Source organism: Chenopodium album, chromosome 27, assembly GCF_948465745.1.
Source record: "Chenopodium album chromosome 27, dcCheAlbu1.1, whole genome shotgun sequence".
Classification (NCBI taxonomy): Eukaryota; Viridiplantae; Streptophyta; class Magnoliopsida; order Caryophyllales; family Amaranthaceae; genus Chenopodium; species Chenopodium album.
The window spans coordinates 7,721,796-7,741,998 of NC_137860.1; the positions used below are offsets into that span (position 1 = coordinate 7,721,796).

Genomic DNA, 20,203 nt, shown 5'->3' on the forward strand with positions numbered 1-20,203 from the left:
GGTGAAAGGGGGTGGGAAGGGAATTAGGATTTTGGGAGGAGGTTAGGTGGTGGTGTGGAGGTGGTTATGGTGGTTGACATGGATGGAGCCATGGAGGGGGTGAGGTGAGGAAGAGGAAGTAGATGGAAAAAAAAAAACCTGTTTTACAGGTTGAAAGTAAAAAGGATCATTTTGAGAAGATGGGTAACAAGGTGGGATTATTTCTGGAAGTCGAAAAGGTGGGATTATTTTGAGCAGACGGGCGAAAGGTGGGATTATTCTTTTCAATTTTTCCATTGGTTTAAATTTTATTTTAATGTGTAATATTTTATAGATTCATGATTGCATGGCGGCTAATAATCCAAGCAAGAAAATTGAGACATTCTATTTTTAAAATAAATGTAATTATTTTCAATTAAAGTATCCTGTAAATCATCATAATGTGACTTCTACATGAAGAATAAGGAATTTTATGTACACAAAGAATAAAAAATAAAGGGAAAAATACATGACTATACACATAATTAGACCTGGCAAACAGGTCATTCGGGTCGGGTTCGGGTCGGGTCAAGTTCGGGTCAGCAAATGTTCGGGTCGAGTCGGGTTGACTCGGGTTTCGGGTCAAATTCAGGTCAGCACTTCGGGTCAAGTTCGGGTCAGGTCAAGTTCGGGTCGGGTCAATTCGGGTTGAGTCTTTTCGGGTCGGGTCAATATTTAGGATCAATTTTCGGGTCAATTTCGAGTCGGGTTAATTTCGGTCGAGTCAACTCGGGTCGGGTCTATTCGGGTCAAGTTTGTATTGGGTCACCAAAATAAATTCACTTAAAAAAAATAGTTGGAAAATAAAGTAAAATCGTTTAAAAAAAAATCGTGAGGACCTATTACTTAGAAAATAAAGAAGCCTTAAAACAAGTAATTAACCATTTCATCATATTCTCTTATTATTCGGGTCAATTCGGGTCGGGTTGATTCGGGTCAATCAATTCGGGTTAAAGTTGGGTCGGGTCATTTCGGGTCTGGTCAAGTTCGGGTTTCGGGTCAGGTCATTCGAGTCGGGTCACTTCGGGTCATCGGGTCATGTTCGGGTCAACTCCATTTCGGGTCGAGTTCAGGTCGGGTCGGGTTAGTTCGAGTTCGGGTCATTTTCGGGTCAATGATTTCGGGTCAACTTCAGGTTACGGGTCGGGTTATTCGGGTCGGGTCAATCGGGTCGGGTCAGGATTTCCAGGTCTACACATAATACAACAGAATTAAAAAGAAAAGACAGATAATTGATTACACAATATGTAGGGGGGAGGGCAAAGTGGCATACTAGATGTAGAAATAATTTGATTGATTTGTTCCGTTTGTTCCATCTCTACAAAGCATGGATCGAGCCTCCACAACCGACCTGGGTGGTTCTAGATCTTTCTCCTGTAGGCAATTGCCTTGCAATCGTTGCATCTGGGAAGCGATTACATCGTCTAACATCTACAAAACAGAACACCAACTCAGGCATTCCACAACTAGTACATATACATTGGAAAGCTGAACTTAAAGGAAAATAGATTGATTTGTATGCTGTTTTCTGCTCATACATCCTCCAACCAAACATCACTTAAAACATCAAATGCAAAGCAAATAATTTACTTACCCCAAGGGCGTAATATGATCCTTTGTACCAAACGCGGTTCTCTTTCCTTCCCTCGAGGAACCTTAACACACTCTGAAGGAAATTATGAGCAAATATACATAAGACCATCAGTGATTATGGCATAGTTTGTTAAAATGAAATTTTCTTCACTTTCATACCTGCCCCATTCTATCCCAAAATCCACGACAAAGTGCCACAAATATTTGGCTTTGGAAAATGTCATGTAAATTGGCTATTGAATCAATCAGTTGGGAGTTCAGCATCAACATTCTCTCACAAACTTCAGGCTCACTGTCTGAGTCTGCTGTTTCTTCCAGGATTCTCTTAAGCTGTGTGTTTCGATTAGCTTGCATCTGCAGCAAAAAATTTGTCAGCAACATAATGTTTCATTTCTTTTTTGACACTTATTTGCAAACAGTTAGCAACTTTCTTTATCTCATCTTCCACTAGCAAGGAACCAATGGAAAAACAGACCTACAAAGATGATTTCCTTGAAATATAGTTTTGTTACTATCATAGATAAAGTTCAATTCCAAATATTTTCCTATAAATCAAACGCATCTCAAAAAAACTTCAGTAGCTACATAAAACATTTTCTCTAATGCTGGATCAGACAGAAAGCAAGTGTGATGGTTCTAAATCTGGCAATCAAATAAATACTAGGAGTTATAGTTATATAAATATAAAAAAATATTTTAAAAAATAAAGTTTCAACCATTTGAACATTCTCTGCAAACACCCCCCCACCCCCCAAAACCCCAGAAAGACACCAAATAAACAATGAGGCTTCTGCTGGATTGTACTTTTATAGTACAAATTAGAGTGAGAGAATAAATACAAAAAAAAAAAAGACTTACATTGCTATAAAGTTTGGTCACTAAAGCCTACATGTAGTTTTTGTACTTTGTCTTCAGCAAAACAGTTATACCATTCATCTGCTCCCCATAGGACAACTTTTCACCGCCAATTGTGGGTAAACATGAAGCCCAGGATTTCAATATATCCTCAACTTGGGAATGTAGAACTTCAACCATTCTCTTGACAGTGTTTATAAAAGTACCCAACTGCAATGTTTTGAAACAGACAAACATTTAATAAACTGCAATTGATTTGGCTGCATGTATAGGCAAAACTGAACCATAGCAGAAAACATGAAAACAGGAAATACTTATTTTTTCCACTATTAAACAGCAAGAACTCAGATTTTCCAAAACAGATAAAGGGGAAAGGGAAATAGGAAGAAGGTTAATATGATTTTTTTTTTCTCCTATGGGATGTTCTTTCCCTATTCAAAAAATTGTCAACTTCCCAATTGAATGATGCAATGTTAGCATGAAGTTCAATGTTTAATACTACATCAAAATTCAATATATCCCTAACAAAAACACATTTCTGATGAAGATTCGAATGAATGAGAGTCAAACTTTATAAAATCAATAATAACCTCCAAATTCTATATTGTTCTCACAACAATGGATCCATAAGCAGTTCTAATACAAGCATTAAATTTTTAAGAAGAGTAGCAAACATTTGCAGTATTCTTAATGTTAGTAAGGTGCACATCATTGCTGCATTTGAACTATTATAAAACGTCAAAATGATGTTGAATGAGCACTGTTATGGAACACTATTCTAATGCATGCACTAGAAAAATATGCATATTAACTCACTTGATTTGGGACCACATAGATTATTACTGACTGTCGTCTAGCCAGTTTCTGAACATGCATACCAAGCTTCTTCGGAATGCTGTCTTTTAAAGGAGCCAAAGTATCACTATACTGCTTTTCCAGTGCTTTTAAGATTGCTCTTTCGATATCATCAACAGCCTTCAAGAATGCAATTTGTTAGAATTACCTAAACAAGAACTGTAAAAGTTTCACAGATGCATATCTCACAGTTTGTGTACAGAGCTTACATTTTCCAAAACTAACGAGTACTGAGGCCACCGGCTGATAACCATTTCATACTGTGTTAAGGAATTCTTTATCCTTGAATACATATCCTCTGTGAATGGTGAGGTAGAGAGGTTGGTTGTTACCCCAGACCATGGTGTCTGCAACAGGCAAGTAAATTGAAATTCATATTAATTAAATTGCTAGGCTACAGCATTTCAAGACAAAATTAATTCAAGTTGCTTTGAAGCTGCTTCCCATCCCCAATTAATTATGTATTCCGATGGGAGATGCCAGACAATGGTGCATGCTGCTCCAATATCCATAAGGGATGGTAAGCAAAATTTTGAGATTACTCTACATATTATAAACATGCAACAGGCAGCATACCTTTTCTGCCTTGCAGAGATCTAGATTCAAGTTTCATCTCTTGTACCCACACCATTATATAATTTTAGAATAGATCCTTGCAGTCTACACTACCTTGAATAGGACTGTAAAATTACATTTCAATTAGACAAGATATATTAGAGGAAATCAGGCAACATTGTAACTTGGCCTCATAATTAAATGTAGCATACTTTTCAGGACTGAAAACTCTTTTTATGTACCTTACTTTCCATGTTTCCAGATCCCTCTCAAAATCAGAAATTGCTGCCAGAAGTTCATTCACATGTGGCAAAGGACCTGACGGAGGACATGCTGCAAGGAACCCTTTGAGCCTCTTTGACAATTCAGTGCTATATACGGTAGCAGTAATGGTTGAAAGGTCAATTGAACTGATCACATGAGCAAAAGAGGTATCAGTCAATTGAATGATCCTTCTGAAAAGAAGACTAAAGAACAAAGGAAAGCAAATTTCACAACTAACATACTTGGTATAATTTAAGGGTAATGATGTATGCAACCCTTAAGGCTGAAAATAAGAATTTAATATCTTTCCTAATTTGGTATTAATTTAGGAATGCAAGACATCATCACATGTACTTCAGTATAATGAATTTTATCATTTTCCACTTAAAGCTCCTTATAAGCAGCCCTTACGGCTATATATCAATTTTCCATAATTAAAAGGCCTTGAAAATTTGCTTATTATAAATATATAAAACTAAAGAAGAATAACAGAAAGCATGGCTAAAAATCATGTAATCAAGATGTACAGAGATAGAGAACAATACCTGGGAAGTATATGCTGATTGTGGATCTTGATGTCTGCTAAAATCTCTCTACCTATGTTAATGCAAAGGTTCTTTATCTTCATATATGCAGTGGAGATAGATATTGGGTCTATCCGGATATTCTCAGAGTTGCTTGACATGAATTCATCTGCCTCTAACATATGCCTTCGACACCTTTTCTGAGCTGCTGTCTGACATTTTAGCAAGGAGTTCAGAGATTATTATTCAGCCATTAGCTTCTTTTTTAACTAATGTAAGAATGTTTCTAGGTCTTCAGTAAATTTTACATTCAAAGAGACAAGAGAGATGGCCTTTATTCTTTCCATATGATAGGAGATTGTCATTACTTTTATGAACTATACATCTACATCTAGCATAACTGACCCTGGCAACATTACCCCTGATCTGAATCCAAATTTACACGAACCAATAATAAGCTGTACCAAAATCGATCCAAGCAAAAAAGTCACGAGGGTCTAATATTAAGTAAGCATAATAAGTTAATTGACAATAGACCTAAATCTTTCCCATGGTGATTAACTGTTAAACCAAATCAAATGACTCATCACCATAACATGACCCAAACGGCCAAATATTATTTAAACAGCCTAGCTCAAATTATTCTTTATTCTTGCAGAGAGTGATACCAGAATAGTTTCGGTTGGTACTTATTTAGTTATTTTGCCAAGACACTAACTCTTACAACTACTCAAAAACAAAGTTGGCCTTGTCCATGGACCATGGCCTTGCTGTTACATACTACTACCAAACTGGAAAGCATTCCTCTAAAATAAAGATATACTCCATCAAATTCCCTTAATGGTGATTGTGAGAATAGTGACACCAACCCAGAGCCTCCAAAGTTTTCACATAAACGGCTGCCATTGATACCTAGCTATATCGTAAGAACCACATATATGCCTCATACCTAGCTATAAATGGCTGCCATCCACCGTAAGTACGCCAATTAAGAAATATAGTAAGAACCACATATTTGCCTCATGCTTCATAATCAGATTCTTGATTCCAATATCAAACAGTTAACACATATCTTTAAATAGTCTTGAAGAGGTTTGGCAAGAAATAATCAAGAAATAATCTCACTATTTGAAGAAAGTCAACTATTTTTAGAAATTAGTTGGTTTTAGAGTTAATCAGGTTGGGTCATATATTTGCCTCATGCTTCATAATCAGATTCTTGATTCCAAACATATCTTTAAATAGTCTTGAAGAGGGATGGCAAGAAATAATCTCACTATTTGTAGAAAGTCAACTATTTTTAGAAATCAGTTGGTTTCAGAGTTAATCAGGTTGGGTCATATATTGTCATGCAATCTAAAAAAAATAATACAATGGAGTATTTGATTTTCTAATAACATTTTCTTTGAGTATTTAGCATAGTCTTTGTCATTTTTTAAAGTTTTAAGTTCTGAATGCTTTTTATACCAAGTTGATTCCCAAATACAACACTTAAGTACATATAAATCCAGTGTAACACACTAACACAATAAGATCTTAATTATTAAATAAATTGTTAAATAATTGTGTGTATTTGCTTACATACATTTAAAGCATATGTTAACCTAAAAAGACAGTAAAATGTGCTTGCTCCAACTTCAATTCTTAGGTTTTATCGTCACATCATGTACATGATCTGGTGGTTCAAGCATCAGATATACTCCCTTTACCTCAAAACAGTTGCAAGATATCACATGACAAGAAAGTTAAACAAAACCTTGAAAGAAGCATGAAAGAATGCATTATAGAGTCGGAAAGGAGAAACATCATAGATTCAAACCAAATTGCTGCAAAAAAAGAGTTGAAGTTATTTTGGACTGACTTGAAGCATGAAAAACTCAAAAAAGCATAGCTTCAAACCAAATTTGTTCAACATTGACAATAGGCGATGTACTCATGTACTGATGCTTTTTAGGCAAATAAGAAATGGATAGTATTTACCTCAGTACTGAATAGCAACAATATGCAACATTTAGACGAAATTATATGGAGATTATCAGTAAATAAAAGAACTTCTAATCAGAAGGAGGATTGGAGCACATGCATGGAGAATCACATTTTAGAATTCAGTAACAGTGCTTAGTTACTAAGTGCATCCATATAATCTACATAATAAAAGGATAATGCATTTAGCTATAAAAACTATTGCTATCACCTGCAAATGCCTCTGTAAGACTTCTTGTGCATCTTGGGAAAGAATATCATGAAGAAGGGAGTAAACTTGCACTACTGGAGCCAAAGCTGGAGACGCTGTCTCTGGTACTGGAGTTAATGAATCTGTCAAACTTGTGGCTGATTGTTCATCCAATGACTTGTAATTTTCAAAAATAGTTGCCAAGAGACTCTCAACTTGTGTTTCGCATTCCAAGAAAATGGTATTCTACATGAAGGGCAGAGCAACAATCCATAAGAATGGAAAATACACCTCCACGATGCAATTTACATAATCTAACAAGTCACAAATTTCTAGTGGATGAACTTTGGCCTTGGCCCCAAGAATATCATTCTACTTACATGGTATAATATAGATAGCTCTTTACAAGCATAAAAAGGAAGTAGGCATCAAAATGGTAAATTAGGTCAAAAGCAGCAAAGAGCCAAAGATGGCAAAATCAAAAGTGGGGTAAAGTGTTTCCAATATACACAAATCATGCAATAAAAAATTGGAGCTATGTCATTTAAGTTTTGGTGCAAACTTGTGTCCATTAAAAAAGACTTGTCATGGAATTACTGACTAATAATAAGAATATAATGAAAGATGGTGACAAGAAAAAATTTGGATTCATATCCTGAAGTGCTGTATACACAACTGTATGCACGACTCTCAAACTGTAATGCATGAAATACCTGATGCAATGTGATAGCTGATTGGCATAGCGCTTAATCTCTTAGATAATGATTAATCAATTAATCAAGGCCTTAATCCCAGAAGTATCTCATTATCTAATCTCTTAATTAATGAGATACTTCTTTTTAAAACGAAATTCCAAATAAAGATTTTGTTATAGGGAATTTACCTCTTGTCTATTTAATCTTTTTTCACCTCTAGCTTTGATAACAGGCATAAGCAAATCCAGTATAAGCTCCAAGCATTCTTTCGTTGGAGTAGCCACTTTCATAACATGCAAGAGATACCTAATAGCACATTACAGTTAATGAAAGACTTTAGAAAGGGAATTTTCACAAGGATATGTAAAACAAGAGCATGTTCCTACAAAAACTCTGATTCAATTAACAATTGTGATCTAGCATTTATCTTATTAATACCTAAGACTCATCATCAATTATTTACATAAAGATCTGAAAGGATATAAATAAAAAGTATCCTCTATTACAATCTTTCCAATTGACTCATTCCTCTCGTCTCTCAGTAATCGAGTCCATGCTTCATCCTCCAAATTTAAGCAGAGGGAGATCCTTTAAAACTTAAGATTGAGATCTAGATCATCTAATGCCTACAATTGTCTGTTATTCATGACTAATTTTATTAAATAACCTTCCAGTGAGGAGTTGGTTTATATATGTCTCTTACTAATACCCACTTTATCCGAGTCTTGGCATCCATCAAGGAAAAACCGCTATTAATAAGCAGAACGCATCTGGACGTCCATTCCCCCTTAAACTACTCTGTATATATCTTACTCAGTTAACCATTTAGTTGCAAGCTTTTGAACCTATTGCTTCATATTCTCCTTTCTTTTTTCAAGCCCACTTGGTCCCTTTCTTTTAATTTCTTCATTTCTCTCTTAACTCAACTGTAGGTCTGAACGAATAGGAGATTGGTTCACCTTTTTTTTTTTTTTTTTGAACTTTTCTTATATAGTTTTTAATCATGTATGGGGTAATTAGAATGAGAGCTCATGAGTCAGGACGCTTTGATTACTATAAATTAATAAACCAATACTTGTACAATACTATAAATTACTATAAATTAATAAACCAATACTTGTACAATACTATAAATTACTATAAATTAATAAACCAATACTTGTACAATACTTTTGATTATAATGAGGTGAAAAATGAAAGCATATTAGTACCTCAACTTTGTGTAAGAATCTGGTACCCCATAATAGTCTGCAAACTCATCTAACAACCATTTCCAAGGACCATTTAAACACAAATTACGTGAATGGAAGTGTTGTGCACGCATTGCAGCTTCCAGCAACATATCATATGCAAGAGTTTCAACGACAGCACTACTCTGTAACATGTAAATAACAGAGACATATAAGAACGCAAGTATGCATTAGTATTAACATAAAAGTATGCAGCTGAATGCCTTAGAATATACAGTATGATTAGCTGAAACCTGAAACTATCCGAATCATAAGTTTAATTTTATACTTCATATGTTTTACTCCATAATATCTATCACATTTTATACCCCGCCAATATTACCTTTGATAACCGTGTCATGTCCCTATTATGAAAAGCATCGTTGATCGATGGGAGTATTCCAAATATCAAATGCCAAGCCCCAATACCCCCACCAATTTAGCATTCATTTTGGTGTCAAACCCTATCATGAAAAGAATTAGCATGGATGGAGTATCTTTCAAAGAGTGAAGATTGCCCTTGTTAAATCTATACTTTCGGATGGCTTTAGAGTTCTTCACCTGCGACATTTACAACGGAGATACTCTATTTAGCTAGCTTGCAAGGTAAACTACGCAATTTATTTCCTTGGTATGGGGGAAAGGAGGTAAACTAAGACATATCTTCCAAAATGATCTGAACCATACTTTTCTCTGAGGTTCACTATAAGCAAATAATATAGGCCCTCAGTTCTTGTTACGAAGTACGTTCTCAGAGAGGTGCAAGGGATGTAAAAGAGCTATGGGAAGATATAACAGTGTTCTAGTGACTAGACACTAGTAAATTAGTAATAGTAAAACCAGAAGGTTAAAAAAAAAAAAAAAAAAAAAAAAAAAAAAAAAAAAAAAAAACACCTCCATGTGTGCATTTCCCATGTAGAAAAGGAACAGCTCCATCTAAAACACAGATGCGAGTAAGGGAACCAGACCTTTGTATGTTTACTTTCTTCATCTGTATTTAAACTAGCCATAAAAAGTTGGATCTTTCCAATGCATTCATTGTCTTCGTGGTAGATAGGCCACCACCGAACTTTGTCACTCTGTTTGATATGAACACTTACAAAAGTCAGTATGCCACATGGGGAGAGAATGAGCATCCTGAATAATGTATATCTTGAAAAGGATACATACAGGGTTCTCAGCTAACACTGAAAGTGGAATGGAAGCATGACCAAGGGTCATTTGTTTTGTATCTCTAACTTCAACATGAAGTACATCCCCTTGACTTTCTGGAAAGCTGAAATACAGGAACACATCAGTTTTCACATCTTTTCAAATAATATCTTTTACATTCCTAGTTGCATTAATTATGTTTCCGTGCTAAACTTTAGAAATACAAATTATTGACAGTATACAGGTAAACAAATTTTAAAACAAACCGTTATGGGACTATGAAAGAAAATTTAGAAGCTGCATATATTAGTGACATTTATAATTTATAGTTATACTTCGTACATGGGTTTAGTATGACTCATTACTTCATTAAATCTCAACAGCTTAATTATATTGCTAAAAGTTTTTCGCAATAAATTTTACAACAAATAGCATTGTAACCTAAGAAGGGATCAAAATAAAACAACCAAACTTACAAGTCATGGTACTCGCCAGTTCCTGAATGTAAGCATACTGCAGAGCCAGAATCAATTTGAGCATCTTCTGCGGAGCTCTTTAAAAAGAATATGCACGACAGAGGCTCTAAAAACATGGTAAGACATCATTGACATGGAAGTAACACAGATTAGAAGCATGCAACTTAAATGAATCATAATATAGATGAGAGGCCCATAGATGATATTTACACTTTCCTTAAGAGCACAATTAAGGCACAAGGCTAAGGCCCCAACCTAAAGTGTAATGTGGCATGAAATGTTCACAAGAGACCTCCAAAATAAGGTTCTTCAAATAATTAGTTCTTTTGCCACTATGCACATGAAAAGTATCATTGATGCCTTCAAGTTAACAATGTTCTGCATACATTATGTAAGTTATAAAAGCATTTAACCTTAAAAGTAGCAAAAAGATTGGGGAACCTACAGTGACGTTAGCTGATATTCTGAGAGAATGAACCAGCACTTTCTGTAATGATTTAAATACTTCAGAGAAGAGTTTTAAATTCCTCAAAGAAGATCTAAATGAAATGAAAATCTTCAAACAGCTCTATATAATTCCCAAGGTGTCTCCTAAATTAAGCTCAAACAGACAAACCTCAATCAAGTAAACTCTAAAGCCATAGAAGAAGCTAAGGCATTACTTAAGACTTTAAATAATGCATTACTCAAGACTTCAAATAATGAAATTTTCCAAGAAGCTCTATTTAATTCCTGAAGTGTCTCCCAAATTTACTCAATTAGACAAACCTCAATCCAGTAAATTCTTAAACCATAGAAGAAGTAAGGAAAGACATTACTTAAGATGTCAAATAATGCATCCTATGTGAAGTCTTAAGGTAGTAAATTGCCCAGAGGCCCCATACAATACACTCTTATCTTATTCACTTTATATCCTTCTTTTCACATATACTTAATGACACATCTTTAGAATAAATAGTTGAGCTACATTAAAAGGAATTATCATCGTCTCAATAATTTTGTATGAAGTTCAGGGTGAATGTCTCCTAAGCAATAAAATTATGTCAATCTTATATTGATTTTTTGAGAGCAAATTATGTCAATTTTCTTCTTACCTAAAATGTATGCATGAAAAATAAGCTGTCAATTGGCAAAAAATACAGACCTTCACGTGTAAGTGATAATGACGAGTTCATAACTGAGTTGATGCTGGTTTTCACAAGTGATGAAACATGTCGCACATACTCTGTTCCTGTTTGCATGTATAATGCACCTCGCTGCGAGAATGTGCTCTTAAGTTTTTTCCTTGGTATAATGCGTAGCTTTTTCACTGCCACATTAACAAGAGTCACATGACCATTCAAAAATTTTCAGAATGAAATTAGGACATTCTGAAGACAGAAGCAGACTCCGACTTCACAGTATTTCATAGCAGAATATCAGAGGTGGAGCTTATTATTTTAAAGTAAAGACATTCAAATAGATCACACTTGCAAAAACATAAATAAATGTAAGTGAAGCATGAACCTACCTTCCACCCTAATCTTGCGGAGTACTTTATTTGGCTTCCTACTGCATGTTTCTTCTGCGGTCTTACAGTCTCCACCTTTTTCTGTCTGCATACCAAGTGGATGTAGCAGGATCTTGTTCAGCCTACAATTACCCACGTGCATAGTTTAGCTTGACAACCACTTATTCTGCACTTCACAATTCAAACATCCAAAAGGTGGCATACCCAAAAGCTGTCCGAAGGATAAGGCATTCATCACGTAGAAACTCGGGTGCATCTGGACAGCCTTTTGCCCATTCGTGCAAGCATAGTCGAATGCAGGCATCATATGCTACAAGGGTTTGGAAGGCATGTTGGCCACTGCAGCATTTTGCAAGTCAGACATGATAACAAATGATTAAATATCAGAAAATAATTCCGCTTTGCTGCTTATAATGTTAAGATAGAAACTGCAGAATGAACTTCTCAATAACCAACTGATAATACATACGAGTACAATAATAAATTTCTCAATCACCAATTGATAATACATGCTAGCTAAAATTTGGAAAATTGGAATTATATATGAGTTAGCAAAAAGATTAGACAAGGCACCTAGTATCATAACAAGGAGGTGGATCCATAGTCTCTGGCAGAAAGTGGGGTGTGAGCATTTCTTCTTTCACCGAAGTGGTTGAATGATTCACTCTGTAAAGATAAAGACAGAAGTTTATTTACAAAACTAAATAGATGTTACCAATAAACCACATTAGTATTAAACAAGGCAATTAGTCAAAGAACCAATATTTTAGCTTTTAGCATACTTTTCTGTTAAACCATTGTATTCCAAAGTTTCTAATGTTACTTCTGATATAATTGGCTTAGACTCATCATAACAGTCTCCAACTCCAGGCATGTATAGTCTATTGCTGGTAAATCCATCCATTGTACCATCCATTACAGTCGTGTATTTCTTTTCATCTTTAGGCTCATGTACCTCCTCTCCAATAGCATTGACCGGAGGAGCACTCGGGGTACCCAAGTCTCCTACATCATTATGTCTATTACAATTAAAGGACGTATCCTACAATGAGAAAATCGGCAAAAAAATTTGTCAAAATTTGTGTTACCAAGAGCACCATAAAACTTCAGATTTCATCTGACCTGTGCACTTACAGGGTAAACATTATTGCGAGGATGATGACAACTATCTGGAGTCATGTAGTGCTCCTCCTGTTTTTCAAGCATCATATCACTGAATCTCTTGGTAGTCTTTGGCAACTCAACTTTAAGATCAATGTTAGATGATCCTCTATTAATCAAAGGCACTGGTTGTTTGCTTCTCAAATTTGTGCTAGCTTGTAAATCAGTGATTTCTTCATCATTGTCATGAAGAATGGGCTTCTCAAAATCTTTGATATCGTTGCAACTGTAAAACTCTTTGTCGAAATTCTCAGAAAAATAACCATCCATATCATATGGGGCTGAAGCAACACTTTCTTCATCGCTGTCATTACTGACAGTCTGTTCGTCGGATTCACATAGATCAAAAGTTGACGTACTATGTTTGCCAAGCAAAACAGAATGGAACTTCAAAGGGGGTAAGGTTTTGGGTGACATATAATTGCTTCGACTGCGAAGAAGTGGAAATGATTTAAAAACTGTCCCATACTCAAAGTTATCCACTGAGGAAGGTCCAGCCTCCATCACATCTTCTTTGCCCTAGTATTTTTTAAAATTGCAGATTTGATCATATCAACATAATGCAGCATTAAAAAATACTCCAACAAAAATATCCACCGCAGTATGCTCCGGATAAATCATGCAGTATGCTAGTGGCCTATTTTACAATGTAATTTGAATGACAGGTGTTTCGGTTGCTCGGTGATTTAGAAATCATGCAGTATGCTAGTGGCTAATTAAATGAACCAAGTTGATGGAAAAAAAAAATTTAATATACATCCAAAACCCCAGAGTTGGTTAAATAATTGTTGCCAAGAAAACATTTCAGCAAATTTCTTCATTTCCTTTTATCTGGGAATTCAAACTTTAGGCCAAAATTCAAAATTCAAAAGCTATAATACTTTCGAACCACAATTATAAATCAAATCAAATTATATTACCAAAACATGGAGTATATCATAATACAATCAAAACTAATCCAAATCTGCTACTACTCATAACCTCATGTGTTCTATTCATTTGATTCTCACTTATCACAACAGCTAAACTTATCAGGACTAACTCAATTGAATCTATTAGACCAAATTAAAGTTTATATTAGTTGTATATTATACTTGGTAGCAGCCCTTAGCCCTTACCCTAATTGGAACAGATTTGAAATTATTTGAACTTATCTGAACTTATTTTTCCAAAAATGAGGTGAACAAAACCAGGCTTTAACTCTCTTTTAATCTCTATCTATCTCTTCCCTCCCATTACATTGAAGATTTAGCCATTTTAAACTCTAAATTTCTTCATTTCCCACCATTTCTTGTTGTGTTCTTGGTTAATTAATACGCAACTATATTCATCTGGGCAATTTTCTTCGGCGTTTTTCCAACGACCCTTAATCTATACCGTCAGTTACTTAAGTGGTTCATACATTTTAATCATTCTTTGAATAAATTTGCGTTCTTTTATCCTTCAATTACAATTTAAAATCCCAAATTTCTGAAATAAAATAAAAAAAAAATCGAAAAGGAAAAACAAAACAAAACAACGAAATTGTTAGAATTTTGGTACTGAAATTAAGCATTTATTACCCTTTTCCCTAAAAATATTAACAATTACTTGTGATGGAGTTGGACATTTAAATTTGTATAAATGGAAATCTAATGAAACATTTGAAAATCAAAGCAATTACAAGAAAACACCCAAAAACAAGAGGTGAAAATGAGTGAACGTTTACCTGTTTAATCCAATTGATAGCAGTTTGATCCAAACCTTGAGCAAACATTTTGAATTTGAGAGATTTGAGTTGAGAGAAAATGAATTTGACTAGTTTCGTGGAATTGCTGGTTGGAAGAACAAACCAGTAGAATGATGGAGAGGACCGCTTGAGGGTAACGGCTAGTTTGAAGAAATTTGTGGGTGTTTTTATTTCTTCAATTTTGAATTGTTTTTTCAATTGAAAAATATGGGGGTCGTTAATATCTTACTCCGCGAACCTCAATGCATTGACAATTTGACTTGCGACTCAAGTGTGAGTTACGACTTGAGCCCGTATGTAGTCTGTCAAATTTCAAACTGAAACCGTTTAAGTGCCCGAAACAAACCGACCCAAATGAGAACTAAACCGATTAAAAATCGTTTTTTTGAAATCGAAAACCGACCCGAACCGTATGTGAATGAACCCGAAACTGAACCGATCCAAATAACGTTACACCATATAAGAACCGAACCCGTTAATGAACCGAACCAGTTTAAAACCGAAGTGAAATCAAACCGAACCGAAAAAGAACCGAATTGTTTCTAATCCGAAACCGCTTTCAACCCGAAACCGTTTGAACCTGGATAAAAACCGTTTACACCGAACCGTTAACAACCTGCAACCCGTTTACACCGAACTGTATATAAACCAAACCGTTTATTAACCGAACCGCTTGCAAACCAAATCGTTTTATGAATCGGACCGCTTATAAACGAATCGGCTACAAACTAGTAAGATTAGTATGATTAAACTTGAAACAGAACATGATATGTATTTATAACATCATGAGAGTTTGTATATAATATGATGCCTATTTATAAAATGATGAAGTGTCGACTTAATATAAAATTTTCTAACCAACAAAAGGTTAGCAAGTACTATCAAATTCCAAACCAAAACCATTTAATTGCCCGAATCCAAACGACTCGATAAACAATCGATTTTTTGAAACCGAAAACCGACTCGAACCGTAATTTAGTAAACTCGAAATGAACTGATCCGAATAACGTTAAACCGTAGAAGAACTGAACCACTTATAAACTGAACCGAAAAAGAACCGAACTAGTTATAAACTAAACTGAAAAAGAACCGAACTAGTTATAAACTGAACCGAAAAAGAACCGAACTGTTTCTAATCCGAAACTATTTCCAACTCGAAACTATTTGAACCGGGATAAAAACCGTTTACACCGAACCGTAAACAAACCGCGATCCGTCTGCACCGAACCGTTTACTACCGGGACCGGGATTGTTTACAACCCGAACCGAATTAAAACCTCTCAACAATAGACCGAAACCGAATCGAACCAATAATTATTTAAACCGGATTGAAACCGACTCGCGAGACATTTAAACTTATTTCAAACCGACCCGATTTAATACCGAACCGATTTCAAACCGAACCCGAACTGTCAAACTGTTTTGACAGTACTAGCCGTATGTCATTATGATTAGAGATGACAATATCATCCGACGAATCCAATAGATAACCATTTATTTGTCCTATTATTTTGTGTATATTTTTCTAAAAACATGGTAATTAAGGAAAATGGTGGAATTCTATTGGAAAGATAAAAAATGGAGAATATTATATGGGAAATATAAAAAGTGGAGAATATTGTAAGCCCACACATCGAGGAACTCCTCTCTCGCAAACAGAGCAGATGGGCTGTCATAATAAGAGAAGTCGCCAAGGCCCTTTTACTCGGTGCCGGTCTTATGATCAACTCCCCTATTTCGGATATGCAGGCTCCACTTGGTATCAAAAGCGAAGGAAAATAAAAACTTTTAATTTATACAGCAAGGGCGGATTCTTATTTTTTTCCTCCTTCGACTACTCAATCTGTCCCACATGAGAAATGTTACTCGGATGTCTCGGCTACTGCACACTTGGGCTTCTTTGGCTCATCTTCGTCGGCCTTTTTGAATGCCGAATTCAATAAGGCAGGCACGGTCCTATCTAATCGCAAAAGGAAGGTTACAGATGCTTGGATTTCTTCCACTCTTAAATACCAAAAACTGGAGGTTCTTGCTGCTTCTTTTGGTAATGACAATTGCTCGAATGCTACCTCATTTTCGGGTTCTATGTCTTCTGCTACTTGTGTGACTTTTGGTTTGGCGGCTGGCCCTTCACAGCTCCCAAGGTGTCCATGATTGTTACATCATGGAATTGTCGGGGTCTTAATGACAATAACTCACCCAAACTCCCTTATGTTTTTTGGTTGCTACATAAGTTTAAGCCTCACTTTTTGTTTCTTAGTGAAACTAAAGTTTCTGTTTCGGTTGTTTCTAGTTTGCTAGGTTGTACTAATCCTAGTTTTGTGAAGGGCTCGGATGCCTTAGGTACTAGTGGTGGTCTAGTTGTGTTAGCGTATGGCTAGGAAGCTATTTCTTGTGTTTTTTGCTCTTCTAATGTTATCCTTTGTAATGTAAAGACTCCTAATGAAATAGATAAGTGTGTGATGTTTGTTTATGGAGCTCCAGTACTAGAAGATCGACCCCAAGTTTGGGGGTTAATTTTAGACTTGTTAGTTATAGCGCCTAATACTTTGATTATTGGAGATATTAATCAAATTGAACATCACTCTGATAGATTAGGTGGTTCTTCTGTTATTAGAGGGTGGGATTCCTTTATTGATTTCCGTCTAAAATCAAGCCTCCTTTCCACGCCTTTCAAAGGCCCACCGTTTACATGGACAAATAAGCGAGATGGGGATCAACTCATTCTACAACGTCTGGATCGTTCCTACATGACTTCCACCTGGTTTACAAACTACTCGGAAAGTAGGTTGCTCAATCAACCTATTCTTGTTTCGGATCATGCTGCTATCATTTTTGAGGACTCTGTTTCTCAACATATCTCAAATAGGCCTTACCAATTGGATAATTGGTGCCTTAATTTTCAACAGGTCCATGACTTTGTTACCCAAACTTGGCAACTCGATCATACAGGCTCTCCTATGTTTTCTCTTTCCAAGAAACTGAGCTATGTTCGAACCTTAATCAGAAACTGGTGTCTTAATAACAAGAAGTACTGGGGTGTTGATTGGAAAAACTTCTCTCGCGATCTTTCGGTTGAAGAGGAGGCAATACATTCTATCTCGGATGCTTCGAACTACTTATCGAATATAGTGACTTCTAAGGAAAATATATTGTTACAACTCCAATTCTGGAGACAGCGATGCAAAAAGAACTAGATTCTCAAAGGAGACTGCTCTTCTAAACTCTTATTCGCAAAAGTTAAGTGTCGTCAGAAGAAGAATACTATTTCTTCCCTGGTTGACGACCAAGGTCTTGTGCAGCATGGTCAACAGGAGGTCCAGAACATCGTAGTCCGCTCACTAAAGGAGACTTTCAAATGTGATGCTATTCCTCTTTACGATCCTGAGATTGACATTGTCCTTCAGGAATTGCATCTTCCGTCTCTTACAGCTTCGCAGACTAGTAATCTGGAACGACCCTTTAACGCAACCGAGATTCAGGATGCCATGTTTGATTTGGGAAATTGTAAGTCTGCAGGTCCAGATGGCGTTACGGCTGAATTTTTCGAAGTTCATTGGCTCACGGTGGGTGCCTCGGTGGTTGCAGCCGTCCAGAGTTTCTTTCTTACGGGGTTCCTTCTAAAAGAATGGAATCATTCACTCTTGGTCATGATCCCAAAGATTGCTTCTCCTACGGAGGTTACTCACCTTCGTCCTATTAGCCTTTGTAATACAATCTACAAATGTGCTTCCAAGTGCTTGGTTGCAAGAATCCGTCCGTATCTGCCTTCGTTAATCTCGGATTCTCAACATGCCTTTGTCCAAGGCAAGGTTATTTCAGATAATATTCTAATGTCCCATGAATTAATGGAGAAAATCAATTCTTCCAAAACTGGTACTAACTGGCTTGCTGCACTCAAGATCGATATGAGTAAAGCCTATGATAGAGTTCACTGGAGTTTCCTTTTACGGGTGCTTCAAGCCTATGGTTTCCCAGCCAGATGGCTCCAAATGATTCACCAGTGCATTTCTACAGTCTCCTATAAATCTCTCATCAATGGTAATACTTCTGAGGCTTTTAAGCCTAATTGTGGCCTCCGTCAAGGGGATCCGTTATCCCCATACCTATTTCTATTCTGCATGGATGTGCTTTCTAGAATGCTACACTTGGGTCAGGATTTGCATATGTTTTAACGAATTAAAGTCTCCAGGTCAAGTCCTGTTATTTCCCACCTTTTCTTTGCTGATGACGCGATGGTCTTCTTCAGAGCGTCTGCTCCTTCTTGTTCGAATATTATCGGGATTATTCGGCGCTTTACAAAGATTTCGGGTCAACAGCTGAATCTCAATAAGTCTCTGATTAAATTCAGTCCTAACACTACTACGCTTGCTCAGGATGAATTTAAGGCGATTTTCCGCATGACTCTGGTTCAAGGGTTTGATCATCATCTGGGATCCCCCATTGATTTCATGGCAAAGAAAAAAGATTGCTTCCAATTTCTTATCGACAAAATTGTTGCTCGCATAACCACGCTCAATGCTATCAGACTATCGCAATCACATAAGTTAATCTTCATTAACTCCATCTTGGTGGCCATGGCTTCTCATCTCCTCTCATGCTTTGAAATCCCAATCTCAATTACTGGGAAAATCGATAGCTTATTGTTGAAATTTTTCTGGTCACACTCCGAGAGTCCCGGAATGTATTTGGTGGGGAAAGGGAAAATGCATCTGCCTGGAGGAATGGGTGGGTTAGGAATTCGGTGTATCTCAACTCTAAATAAAGCTCTTCTTATGAAGCAAGTTTGGAGAATTGTTAACCACCCTCAGCTACTCCTCTCCAAAGTTTATTCAGCTCGTGCTCGCTTCTTGTCGCTTTCTCCTTCTCAGGATAGACGCCACTCGGGTCGACAGTCCTACGGCCTTCGCGGTCTACTTCATGCGGATGCTCTTTTGTCGCCAGGGTGCAATTGGAAGGTTGGCAATGGCAACTCCATTCTAGCAGGAAGTTCAAATTGGGTCAATGGTACTATGCCAACCTTCCACCCACGGGTCCTCCTCACCACTGCGAAGGATTGGACAGTTAATTTCTTCATTCATTCTCAGACCCTCACTTGGGATGTGGACAAAGTTCATCAGTGTTTTTTTCCAGCGGATGCTTCCGCAATCCTTGCCATGGAAACCCCAGCTTTGCTGAAGGAGGACATCCGCTTTTGGGCAAGCACTACTTCAGGGAATTACACGGTTAAGACAAGTTATGCAATGCTCATTCAGCCGCTTACTTCTCATTCAGTAAGTCCATTTTGGAAAGTCCTTTGGTCCCTGCAGTTACAGCCAAAGTGGAAACTATTTTTATGGAAGTTATTCCATAACGGTTTAGCGGTCAAAAGTGAGCTTCATCGTAGGGGGGTTCCCATACAGGATGTGTCCTGT

General features: G+C 36.5%; 1 protein-coding gene and 1 pseudogene across 2 annotated transcripts; one reads left to right on the plus strand and one right to left on the minus strand.

The window, feature by feature from the left end:
* Positions 1 to 1,058: 1,058 nt before the first annotated feature.
* LOC145619623 (uncharacterized) lies at positions 1,059 to 13,564 on the minus strand (annotated as a pseudogene). The gene is made up of 21 exons (XR_014108171.1): positions 13,034 to 13,564; positions 12,682 to 12,941; positions 12,473 to 12,565; positions 12,104 to 12,238; positions 11,900 to 12,021; positions 11,534 to 11,698; positions 10,390 to 10,495; positions 9,932 to 10,037; positions 9,730 to 9,840; positions 8,744 to 8,907; positions 7,721 to 7,838; positions 6,859 to 7,083; positions 4,686 to 4,876; positions 4,119 to 4,286; positions 3,898 to 4,001; positions 3,531 to 3,668; positions 3,283 to 3,441; positions 2,470 to 2,676; positions 1,771 to 1,965; positions 1,613 to 1,684; positions 1,059 to 1,449 (listed from the first exon to the last, which is right to left on the minus strand). The product of XR_014108171.1 is annotated as an uncharacterized LOC145619623 (transcript).
* Positions 13,565 to 16,532: 2,968 nt separating this feature from the next.
* On the plus strand, positions 16,533 to 18,964 carry LOC145619624 (uncharacterized). The gene is made up of 5 exons (XM_081674334.1): positions 16,533 to 16,548; positions 16,591 to 16,933; positions 17,050 to 17,132; positions 17,241 to 17,875; positions 18,092 to 18,964. Exons 1-5 carry the CDS (start codon positions 16,533 to 16,535, stop codon positions 18,962 to 18,964), a joined length of 1,950 nt encoding a protein of 649 aa, XP_081530460.1.
* The last annotated feature ends 1,239 nt before the right edge of the window (positions 18,965 to 20,203 follow it).

What these genes read in the sequence shown, in the direction of transcription:
- LOC145619624 (XM_081674334.1), top strand. An exon ending in GAAGGGCTCGGATGCCTTAG is followed by an intron (nt 17,133 to 17,240) that starts GTACTAGTGGTG and finishes CTAATGAAATAG; the next exon opens with ATAAGTGTGTGATGTTTGTT. An exon ending in ATCTTTCGGTTGAAGAGGAG is followed by an intron (nt 17,876 to 18,091) that starts GCAATACATTCT and finishes GGTCTTGTGCAG; the next exon opens with CATGGTCAACAGGAGGTCCA.